Source organism: Cervus canadensis, chromosome 11 (genome assembly GCF_019320065.1).
Source record: "Cervus canadensis isolate Bull #8, Minnesota chromosome 11, ASM1932006v1, whole genome shotgun sequence".
NCBI lineage: Eukaryota > Metazoa > Chordata > Mammalia > Artiodactyla > Cervidae > Cervus > Cervus canadensis.
The window spans coordinates 27,873,671-27,885,897 of NC_057396.1; the positions used below are offsets into that span (position 1 = coordinate 27,873,671).

The 12,227-nt window shown below is 45.3% G+C and overlaps 1 protein-coding gene across 5 annotated transcripts; it reads left to right on the forward strand.

Moving 5' to 3' along the window:
- Positions 1-1,185: 1,185 nt before the first annotated feature.
- On the forward strand, positions 1,186-8,653 carry TLCD5 (TLC domain containing 5). Of its 5 annotated transcripts, none has more exons than XM_043482552.1 (3): positions 1,186-1,395; positions 3,404-3,645; positions 5,354-8,653. In XM_043482552.1, the coding sequence occupies exons 2-3, from the start codon at positions 3,447-3,449 to the stop codon at positions 5,890-5,892; spliced, it is 738 nt and encodes a 245-aa protein (XP_043338487.1). In that variant the 5' UTR covers positions 1,186-1,395; positions 3,404-3,446; the 3' UTR covers positions 5,893-8,653. The 5 variants fall into 5 exon arrangements, with proteins under 5 accessions (XP_043338487.1, XP_043338486.1, XP_043338489.1 ...); XM_043482551.1 differs by having other exon boundaries at positions 3,446-3,645; XM_043482553.1 differs by lacking the exon at positions 1,186-1,395 and adding an exon at positions 1,595-1,599 and having other exon boundaries at positions 3,446-3,645.
- The last annotated feature ends 3,574 nt before the right edge of the window (positions 8,654-12,227 follow it).

Here is a 12,227-nt window from a genome sequence, read left to right on the forward strand (position 1 = left end):
GGGCATTCAGATTTAGGAGCGTCAGTATGCTTCCAATATACATTTGCAGGCTCACTTCACATTCATTCAAGCAGCAAGCATTTATTGCACCTGCCTTTGTACCAGGTAGGGGTATCAGGGAAACAAAGATGAAAAGACTGTGATCCTGATTCTTAAGGGGCTGGCAAAACAAATGACCCAAACTATTTACTATTCCCCAAATATGGCCTAAAGGCTCACATTTCTGCTCAAGGTCTTCTCTTCTTAAGAATATCTGGGCCCCTCAGCATCCTAATATTGCCTGCCTGTCTTGATCAACCAAACCAGATGCCCTCTTTTTAAAAATTAATGAATTTGGCTGCACTGGGTCTTAGTTGCAACAGTCGGGATCCTTAGTTGTGGCATGTGGGATCTAGTTCCCTGACCAAGGATTGAACCAAGGTCCCCTGCATTGAGAGCATGGAGTCTTAACCACTGGACCAATAGGGAAGCCCCTTAGATGTCCTGTTTATCCTATTTGCATCGCCACACTTTCATTTAGCTATCTCTTCAAATTCACTTTCCTTAGTATCAAAACAGATTCAGAGAGGAGAGAGGATTAACCCAAAGTGAGGTAACAACAACAACAATAATTAACATTTATATAACAACTTCCATGTGCCAGGCATTCTGTAAGCATTTGACACATGTCAAGTGTGTAAAATTCTTGCAATAACCCAAGGAGACAGCTACTATTATTACTACCCCCATTCTGTGGATGAGAAAACAGAGGCACAGAAAAGTTAAGTAACTTGTTCAAAGATACACAGTCAGTAACCAAGCCGGATTTCCTCTTAAAGCCTTATTCTCTACTGCCAAGGTGAGAAGGCTGACCCGAGAAGGAATAGATAGATAACTTCTGAGTTTCAGGCCTGAGCACTTTTCTGGAAATCAGTTATTTGTGTGCCTGTTTAACTTAAACGCAAAAGTGAAATCTCCCACAGATCCTAGTAGGGGTGTAAGCACTTAGAAGGCGCTTTCCAACTGGTTATGGGATGAACCGTCACATCGTGGGGGCAGGGGATGGGTGAGTGTTCTAACAAACACAACAAACCAACAAGTAAGCAAGGACAACAGTCTGCAGGTCTCACGTCACTATTAGGTCATTATCACCCCTCACACCCCCGCCCCTCGCCTCCCCAGGCCTGCGTGACGAAGAGGGGATCCTCCCGGCCGCTTTCTGCACAGTGCCGGGTCCAGCTCTGGCTGTGCGCTCCGTCCTCCCAGCCAGCAGGTGCCCCCAGACCCCCGGCTCCTCCTCTGCCGCTATCAGAGCCTCGTCCTCCCGTCCCTCTTTCCGCTGCTTCCTGCTCCCGGGGATCCCGGTCCTGAGCTCTGGGGCCGAGGCGCCCGAGGCTTTCCGGGGCGCTGGACCAGGTAACTGCGCGGCGCGAACCGCCCGGCTCCGGCGGCCGGCTTGGGCTCCGGACGTGGGTGGCCTGGCTTGTCCGGCCCGCTGAAGCGGGGCGAGGGTGGGAGAAGGAAGCCGGCAGATGGCCTGGCCTGGCCTGTGAGGGGAGAGGGCCTCCTTCTGCCTTTGGGCGCCGATGGGATACCGGCATAACGGTCCGGCTGGCTCGGGTGCGCCGCAGCCCGGCGTGGCCGCCGCGTAGGTAGGCACATCCCCGGGGAGATGCGCTCGCAGTGCCTGCCAGGCGCCGAGGTTGCCGCTGGCCCCAGCCACGCCTGCTCCGAGGCCCAGAGCCAGGTGGGCCCGCCCAGCGCTCCTCCTCCCGAATCTGGCCCTGGACAGGGAGGAGCGAGGACTGGAGCCTTGGGATCCTGAGCTGAAACGGCCATCGGCCATCTAAATACCCTGCCATCCTTTACCCCAAGAGTGAAAAGCCCAAACGCGGAGATGGAGTGACATTCCCAAGGTCACAGCGTTGAATCTGCCATTTCCGGATGTCTATTCTTTTATTTGTTTGTAAATGGGCTACTGTTCCCTCTGTTCTGCCAGGGAATTAGGATTCAGGGAAGAAGACTCTAAAAATACTAATCGGCATAACCAAAAGAGCTGATCCGTATTACTCTGGCTGGTGACCTGGCCTTTAAGAGGGAGTGAGAGAGGACGGTTCTTTTCACTCTGGGTCCTTTGTACTTCTGGCTCTTGCTCAGAAAATTGGCCTGGAAGTTTTACAAAATTCTCAAAACTCCTTGTCAGAACTGGGCTGGATTATAGAGTTTTATCAGTCATTTTCCCCTCTACTTTCTCTTTAACTGAAGCTCGAGAGGTGAAAGTAATTGGTCCACACACTGATAGCTATTTAGGGGCAGAAATAGAATTGGAACTCAGGTCAGTGGTTGACACCTGCTGTTTTCTTGAGTGAAAATCTGGTTTCAGATGAAAGCTGTACTGCACTTGACCTTCATAAAGCCCTCTTGGGATAGCATTCTTGGGAGTGGCTTGTGTACTGATGTGTGTTGGTCCACAGATACTATTTCACTTGTCAGAATAGAGTTAAGCAGTGAGTGTAGCCATGCAGAAAATTCCTGCTGAGATGAGACCGATATCTGAAATGTTTTTTTTTTTAACTTTTTTATTTGTACTTTCAGTAGAGGGACTAGTGAATATTAATAAGGACATCTTGGTTATTTTCAGATTTTCGTCCTGTCTGACTCTGTTGACTCCATTATTCTCATTTCTGTCCTGGTATATTTATCACCAGTAAAAATGTCAAAGTGTAGCTTTCTATCTAACTTTGTTTCATTTTTAACTAAATAATTTCCTTAAAGATATTTTTATATATTAACAAAAACTCCCCACTTGTACCTCAAAATCCTGCTTCCCTCTTGGTCAGTTTTTGAGTTGAGTTGAGAATAGAACTAGCTTCTTTTTTTTCCCCTTCCAAAATATCTCGGTCTTTGTTTAGTTCTATCTTCAGGTTTACCTCATTTTGATTTTGATTGGTAAACCCATAATTCAAACCCAAACTTCAGTTGAGTTTAGTATCAGTTTAAAACCACATTAAACTCTCATGTGTCATATGACTTCTAGCAGAGACCACAAGTGGTGGAGGTGTTTTTTCATGAGAGCTTCTTAGTGGGATTTTTGAAATATGAACACATCTAATACATGTATTATATTACTTGTGTCTCGTAGTCCAAGGTCAGTTATCACTGGGAGGTTATTGACATTTATTCATCATTACAACACGTTATATTAGACTGTCTGCTAACTCAGAATGCAGTTCCTGCTTTTCAGTTTACAGTTTTGACCAGTTATCGCTAAGGAACACGCAATCAGAATTACAGCCACACTTCGGTGGAAGATTCTTGGCAATGTAGATAAGGAAAAAGTATTTCTGTGAAGGCAATATTTTTGTACTGTCTTACAGTAGAAATGAAGACATATACTTACTATGACCCAATGCTGTTTTCTTAGGGTGCGTTCTTTGTTTTTCCGGTTTTGGTCTCTTCATCGTAGGATGGCCTTAGCTCTGTGTCTGCGGGCACTGTGCAGCCTGGGGGGCTGGCTCTCGCTCTACGGTTCTTTCTGTCGCCTGAATAAGCACCGAAGCTATGAGTGGAACTGCCGGCTGGTTACGTTCACCCACGGAATCCTCTCGATAGGTCTTTCAGCTTATATTGGCTTCATTGATGGCCCTTGGCCTTTTACCCACCCAGGTATGTGGGAGACTTTAGAGAATTTTCCCTTAGGAATTTATGATTTGGAGGTAGTCTTAGAAGGATGGGAGTTTTCCACAGAATTTGGATAATACTGAAGAATATTGAAGAATAATTACTATTATAATGTGGGTGGGAGTCTTCATTCATCTTCATTGTTAATTCTGATATTGTATGCATCACCTTTTCTTTCTGCTTTTCATAACTCTATTTTTAAATTTTAATTGCTTTTTACAATTTAATTGATCAAAATGTATAAATTATAAAAGCAATATTAACATTTTCTACCACCACCCCCAGCAGATAATAATGGACTGTATAATACATACTTTTTGGTAACCTGCAACTTTTACTTGATTGTATATTCAAAGGACATCATCTTTCCATGTCTATGTGTATAGATCTTCCTTATCCCTTTCAGTTGTTATATAATATTGTATTGTATGCATTTGCTATCCTTTATTTAACCAATGCCTCATTATTAGGGGTAGCTGTATTAATTTTTAAGCTGCCAGATGTGTTCCTAAGTGTTCCTTAGAATACAAAACCTGTATCCCCTTGAATTAGTTTGCTGGGGTTTATTACAGACTGGATAGCTTAAATGACAAAGATTGATTTTCTCACAATTCTGGAGGCTAGAAGTCCAAGATCAAGTTGGTGCGTTTGATTTCTTCTAAGGCTTCCCCTCCTTTGCGTGTAGATAGCTGCCTTCTTGCTGTCTTCACATGGTCTTTTGTGTCTAGTGTCGTCGTTTTATAAGAACACCACCCTAATGATTCTGTTTTAATTTAATTACCTCTTCAAAGGTCCTATCTCCAAATATAGTCATATTTTGAGGTTCTGGGGTCCAGCCCTTCAACATATGAATTTTGTGGGGACATAGTTCAATCTGTAAGTTCCCTGGAATATGATTTTTAAAAAAATTCCTTAGATTCTTTTTCTAATTTCTTTATATTCCCATATTGAGTTTCTGAATTTCCTCCCCAAACTATCAAACTGATAGGAAGCAATGCTTAAGCTTTATGTTTTACATGAAGGTTCTTAATAGATTCAAACATGTCATGTCCTTGCACCCTATGTTCTTGCATATGGGAACATACTAACTTTGGGGATTCTCTCCAGAATCCACTTTCAAAACAAGTTAGGGCCACCAGTGTCCAATAATCTAACCCATTAAGCTAAGAAATTAATCTGAAATTTGGGACAGAGTAACATTTCCATTATGGTTTATTATAGGATATTGAATATTGTCCCTTTGCTATATAGTAGGATCTTGTTTTTTGTCCATTCCATATATGATAGTTTGCATTTGCTAGTGGGATAGAATAACTGAGTCTGGAAGCCGACTTTTAACTGGTTAAAAAAAAAAGAAAGAGACTGTGTAGGATTTTAATTGGAAGAACAAAATGACTTGATTTTATGCTGCTACACAGAGAGGATGCTGGATCATTGCTGGTGTTCGAGTCACTCACTGAGATCTGATGCATCAGAACAGCATGTCCTGGGGCCTGTAACATTGGTTTGATAGAGACCAAAGTTTTAGATTTTAGTCTTTTTTTTTTTTTTGGTTGTCTCTAAAAAGCATCTGCCTGCCATTACTTTTGTTTTCAGTGATTCCAAAAGGTTTGAGAAAGAGCAACACAGGATCCCTGTGTAAGCCAGCACAATTCCTAGCCACTCAATTTGCTTCTGTCTTGGTTTATTTCAGGCTCACCCAATACACCTCTCCAAGTGCACGTTCTGTGTCTCACCTTGGGCTACTTCATCTTCGACTTGGGCTGGTGCATCTACTTCCGGTCTGAGGGGCCTCTGATGCTGGCTCACCACACACTGAGTATCTTGGGCATCGTCGGGGCCCTGGTGCTTGGAGAGTCAGGCACAGAGGTCAATGCGGTCCTCTTCGGAAGCGAGATTACCAACCCCCTGCTACAGATGCGCTGGTTTCTTCGTGAAACAGGCCATTACCATAGTTTCACTGGAGACGTGGTGGATTTCCTCTTTGTGGCCCTGTTCACTGGAGTGAGGATTGGCGTAGGAGCTTGCCTCCTCTTCTGTGAAATGGTCTCACCCACGCCCAAGTGGTTTGTGAAGGTCGGGGGAGTAGCGATGTATGTGGTGTCTTGGTGTTTCATGTTTAGCATCTGGCGCTTTGCATGGAGGAAAAGCATCAAGAAGTACCACACCTGGAGAAGCAGGTGGAGTGAGGAGTGGCAGCTCAGACTTAATGGACATCTCAAGACACACTAGCCAAGGCTTGCTCTGGACAATGGATTAGGTTTAGTCTGCCACGGGAACCAGGTTGGATATATGGCTGTTACAGAATCATGCTTGTTACAAACTTAGATCACAAAAAAAGGGCTAAATTTATTGATTGGTTTGAAAGTCAGTCTTGGAGCAGAACACATTCCAGTATTAAAACGCTAACTTCTGCAGCAGCAGAGCTGTGGAAAGTGAGACTACCAGCAGTAGTTTGGAGTAAGTCAGAGCTGTGAGATGAGTGTGCTGCATTCCTTGTAGGTTGTGGTGACCCTGGCTCTTCGGTCCCTGGGAGGCTTGATGACCAGACAGCTTAGAAAGGAACTCAAAAAACATTAGTGCAATTTCTTCCTTATTCCTTTGAATAAACAAATGTTATTCCTGGTTTCTGTGTAGCAGCTTAAAGAAATGCACCCCATTTACTATAAAGTGAGGGACTTTCAGGAAGTAACTTGGATCAGGAAACTGAGAGCAGGATGGGGGGTGAAGCCATGACAGTGATGGGGGGCTACTTCCTGAGCCTCCCTATGCCGTATTCTTGGTATATACCATATAGGACTCCCTGTACTTGGGGGTCCCCAAGTATATACCTTTAGGCATGGCGCTTCACTAGGAAGACTCACAGAACACAGCACTTTGTTGTCCTTAGAGCTTTGATTTATTACAGCAAAAGGATACAATGAAAAATCAGCCAAAGGAAAAGGCACCTGGAGCAGAGGACAGGGGAAACCAGCCCCAAGCTTCCAGAGCCCTCTCCCAGTGGGATCATGCAGGATGTGCTAGTTCCAATGATCTGTTTAAAGTGTGTATGAAATGTCTAGAAGAAAGCTTGTTGGAGACTCGGTATCTGAGGTTTCAACTGGGGGCTGGTGCCATAGGCAGTCTTTCCCTGGTGTGCAAAAGTCAGCCTTTTCCTGACTCCCAGAAGGAAAGGAGGTTTTTGCCATGAACCACATTGTTTGTGCAGTTCAGAGTCAGTGAGCCAGTCTCATCAGTTCATGTGGGAACCTTCCTGATGAAATCTAAGTCCCCGGATGCTGGCCAAGGGCCAACCTTGCAGACAGCCCTTTCCAGACCTGCTCTGTTAACTCTTTTCTGCACAAAAGCCATAGAGCTAGAGCTTCGGATGAGAGATGAATGAGGTGAGGGCAGATTTACCGAGTCCTGTTGTACGGGTTCTGCCCCACCAGGAAAACTATGCCAGTTCTCAGGGCTTTTGTGCATTAATCTCCTAGGCATGAGAGGCTGTGACTGAATTCCATAGGGATTTACCATGTAGATTCCACTGGGCTTGAGATGCCAGTTCAGGTTTCAGCTCTGCTATACATACTGCAAACCAGAACCAAAGACCAAATGTCCTGGCCTCAGGGTGAAGAGGCTGGTTTTTTTTTTTTCTCCCATTTCAGATACATTCCCTGTTCATCTTGTTACTACTTTTTCTCTGGAAAAGGTGCCACTCTCTCTGGACAGTATAGTATGAAAAAGCCAATGTTAGACGGAAAAAAATATTTCTTAGTCCATAGTCTCTCATCTTACCTAGGAAAAGCAAGAACACAAGTGTAGTAAAAGGGCTTAGGAAGTGAGAATTCTTAGGTTCTTTGAAGTGATTTGTCTGCTCACCTGCCAGATCCTTTGGGGCAAGGCACTTGTTTACTCTTTGCCTCTGTTTGAACCCCACTGTCAGTAAACGAAATACCCCATTGCATATTTCATAGAGACATTAGGTGGCTTTTCATTAATGAAGGTCTTTAATGCAGGGCTTTTATGAGAAAAAATGAAAGTTTTATTTGTTTGTTTTTTATTCATTCAGTCAGTTGTGTTGTTGAGACCATGTAGTGGCGACCACGTAGCTTAGCTGATGAGCAAGGGTCTGAGGCTGTTGAAGTCAGGGCTGGAGGTCAGTAGGAAGTGTCAGCCCATTCGATGGTCACTGGTAATCCTAGCCTAATAAGTGGTTCTTGAAAATGGACATCATTGTCCAGGCATGAGTGGTTGGAACCGAATGAGGTCATCATTGCTCTGGGAAAAAACAGCTTTAAAGGCATGTTAACTATGGGTCTTTTAAAATGACTGTCATTTGGTTAAGGAGATTTGCTGGACATGAGAATAATCTGACAGTAGCATCCCCAACTCCTTTTTTTCTATGACCCATATCCCTGAAATGCTGGTTAGCTTCTTTCCAATAAGATTGTGGTCAAAGTAGGATGTTAGGGAATGCTGATTTTAGCAAAAGCCCAGTTAAAAAAGCGTGGCTTGGCACAAAAAAAAAAAAAAAAAAAGGAAGAAAAAAGCCATCTCTTGAATTTTGGCATAGTTCAACCTGTCCCATACCAGACGAATGAATAGACTTAATCTGGTACCAATTCTTTTCTCCATATGCCTCAGAAGCGAAGGGATTGCAGACCTTGCTCTTTTAGGGGAATGTACTTAGATTTCTTGAATTTCAAGAAACCTAACTAATGATAAGGGAAGGAGAATCCCTCATTTCAGCTTTTTCTTGATGTTGTAGCTGATAACTCCAAAGGCAACTTGCTAAGACAAAACTGTGAAATGAAGGTGACTCAGCAGTTGAGATGCTGAGTTTGTCCATGACAGGTACCGAAGGGCTAATTAACATGTGGTATGGTCAGACACATGAAGTACTCATTTGCATTCAGATTACTATGTAATAATTATTAACACTGCTCAAGAAGAATTTATATTTCATTAAGATTTATACTAAATTTTATAAAAATAAACAACTTTTTATCAATCCAGGGTCTGGCTTTATGTCTTTCTTGTGGTTCTGCCAAGAAGCTTAAAAAAAAAAAAGGCTTCGGCCTGCAGAAAGGTTGAACCATATTTATACTTACCGGTAAAATACTTCTTAGCTGCTCTTATCCACCATTCTTAATACTGTTTATTTTTGAGGCAACAATCTACATACAGAAAGCAGTTTGCCAAAAGGAGGAGGAATAACTTAATTTCTTACTTTGCCACCTGTTTTAGTGGCACCTGTTCAGTCACTCAGTCCTGTCTGACTCTTTGCAACCCCATGAACTGCAGTATGCCAGGCTTCCTTGTCCTTCACCATCTCCCGGAGCTCGCTCAAACTCATGTCCATTGAGTCGGTGATGCCATCCAACCATCTTGTCCTCTATTGACCCCTTCTCCTCCTGCCTTCAATCTTCAAAAGCATCAGTGTCTTTTCCAATGAGTCAGTTCTTCAAAGCAGGGGGCCAAAGGATTGGAGCTTCAGCTTCAGCATCAGTCCTTCCAATGAATCTTCAGGGTTGATTTCCTTTATGATTGACTGGTTTGATCTCCTTGCAGTCCAAGGGACTCTCAAGAATCTTCTCCAATACCACAGTTCAAAAGCATCAAATCTTTGGTGCTTAGCCTTCTTTATGTTCGGCCTATTTGAGTAGTTGCCTTGAAAATGATGATGTCCAGTTGGGTCCATGAAGACAGGGCCTTCTGCTCTCTTCAGACTCTGCTTCCAAAGACTGGAGCAGTGTTAGACACATAGTAGGTGCTCATTGTGTGCTCAGTCATGTCTGAGTCTTTGCAGCCCCAGGGATTGTAGGCCACCAACTCCTCTGTCCACTGGATCACCCAGGTAAGAACACTGGAGTGGAGTGCCATTTCCTCCTCTAGGGGGATCTTCCCAACCCAGGGATCAAACCCAAGTTTCTTACATCTCCTGCATTGGCAGGTGGTACGTTACCACTAGAGCCACTTGGGAAGCCAGGTGCTCAATAAGCAGCTTGAAAGAATGGATGAGGGCCTGGATAACCCCCCACTGGAAAACCTCAAAGAGCATGCATAGTGGATAGGTGTCATCAATGTCATTTTTCTAGGTAAAGGACTAATGTCCCTGGGGAGTGTGTTCTGCCTAAATTGGTGTGACTATTGTGAAGGTATTCTATACACAGACTCTAGAACAGTCTAGAGATACCAACAGCTGTAAAGAGGCTTTCAGGGATTTTTTTTTTTTTTTTTTTACCATGAGAGCTTTGTGCGTGAATATAGAGATTTTCATTATTAAAAAAAAAAGCTCTGGAGTGAATAACCACTGGCTTAATTAAATCCTTTGCTTACCATCTTCCGAAGCTTTCCCACAGCAAATGGCCTCTTTGCTCACAGCTAGAACTTTGGGTCTGTTTAAGTTTGGAAAGATCTTGAAAGCAGCCTGCCAAGAGGTTTTGTATGCAAGGAAGAGAAGGTGAATTAGGAAACTTTCCCAGTTTGTTTTATTCCTGAAGCTTGTGGAGTGAGGCATTCTTGAAGGGAAGAAGGAAACTCATTTTTGAAATGCATGATTTGATGAGTCATTGGGTCCAATTAATTTGATACCCACGCAGTGAAATTGTTGGAATAGGGCAAAAAAGATATGTAGTACGTCTGAAAGTTTGTGGATAAGGTTTGAATTTTGGTCGTTGTATACAGACTGATGAAGCTCTTTCCAGTTATCTATGGAAAATTCGCAATTTAATTAAGAGTTTTCAGGACAGAATTATCATGCTAGGGTACACCAGCAGGTGGCAATGTGTCCTGGTCTGATCATTAGGAAAGTGGCTTGGAACCCTATTCTGCTTCCATTCTTTCCCAAAATAAACATTACAAAATTAGTTGGCTGTGCCCTGGACTTTAAAAAAAAAAAAATCGAGCAATAAAGAGTCATCTTTGGCCTCTGTTTATCTTTATCTTTTTTTTTTTTTTTAACCCAGTTCTAACGTCAGCCTTAGCTCATGCATCTATTCAGGGATAATGATCCTTTCATGCACTGTTGCGGACTGACTTTGAGAAACAGCATTGTTAATAGGTAATTGTTTCCTTTCTCCACATCCACTGTTTATTAGATTTGCTTTGCCACTTGATTTCCACAAAAAGGTTAAAGACCCGTATCCACCAATACAGGTTTGAACCCGAAAGTCTGAAAATGGTTGTATGAAGAGACAGCCACTTCAGATGTTTGCAGGCGGAATGGAAGAAATATATTGTACATGGTACTTGAATCGCTACAATCCTGAGTTACGCAACCATAAAACTGGATGGGTGTCTAAACCTACTACCCAGTAGGAAAAAAAAAACATATATATATTTGGGAACTCTTCAAAGAGAACTGTAATGTAACAGGATAAATAAACTGCCCCCCCTCCCCCGCTCCCATTTCTTTCCATAGCAAGCTTGTTAAGCCGCTGTGGAAAGCACCATGCTTGCTCAATTTGGCAAATAACACATTTCATTTTGCCAAGGCAGAAGCAGCCTAAAAGCAACATTATACGAAGAAATCCTGGCTCCAATTCCCAAACTCTGTCTCCCCATTCCTATACACTTCCATCCTCCAACCCTCCGCCGGCAGCCAAGACTTTTTTGCGTGGCAGCCCCTGCCCTGGGCCGAGGCCAGCAGGTGCCCCAGGTGAGCGGCCAAGGCCAAAACCTCTCTCTGCTGGGGTCTGATTCACGAGAGAGCAGCGGGGTCCGGGCAGCCAGACCTGAGTTTGCTTCCATTCGCCAAAAACAGTCTGTGTGTGTTATCAGAAAAGGAGAACAAGTATGCTCCCTTAAGGAATACAAGTTTCTAGGACAAGGTGGTGAGTAATTCCCAAAGAGCCTCTCTCATCCTCAACTCCTCGGGACTGGGGGCGTGCTCTCTGGGGGAAAGCCGAGTTAGTGCGAGCTAGACCCCAAAGTAGCAACCTCCGGCATTTGTGGGTTCCCTGGGACAACCTTAGGTTGGCGCGTGGGACTCTCAGGGTCGCACGGTGCCCACCTCTTTCTGCCCCCGCAGAACTACTTTTTCGTTCCCCCCCCCGCCCCCCCCCCAGACGACTCAGGCGGAGGCGTCCGCGCGGGGGCGGCGCGCACCCGCGGTGGGTGAGCGGAGGCAGCGCGCGGGGTGGCGAGCGCGGGGGGCTGGGGCCGCCCCGTGCGCCGCGGAGGGATCCCGGGTGAGGCGGCTTCCCGAAGTCAGAGGGGAGGAGGCCAAAAAAAGTCGGCGGGGGAGGGGAAGGGCGAGCGCTCGCGCTGGATGCGGCTGGGGCCGGGAAGGCAGAACCGGAACCGGAACCCGAGCGCGCGCCTGCGGTTGTCGCGCGGCGCCCCCCCACACCGCCGGCGGCCTCCTCCGCCCGCCGCGCGCGCTCCCGCGGAGAGCCTCAGGACCGGGCGAGCCGGCCCTGCGTTCCGAGTCGCCGCGGTCGCCACCGGCCTCCCGGGCCGGTGCTTCCAGGCCGGGTCGGACGGGAACCTCCCGCCCCTCGCGGGAACCACCGCCTACCGGCGCGTCGGGGAGGAGCCACCGCCGCCGCCGCCGCCTTCGCCGACCGCGGAAGAGCCCGGGC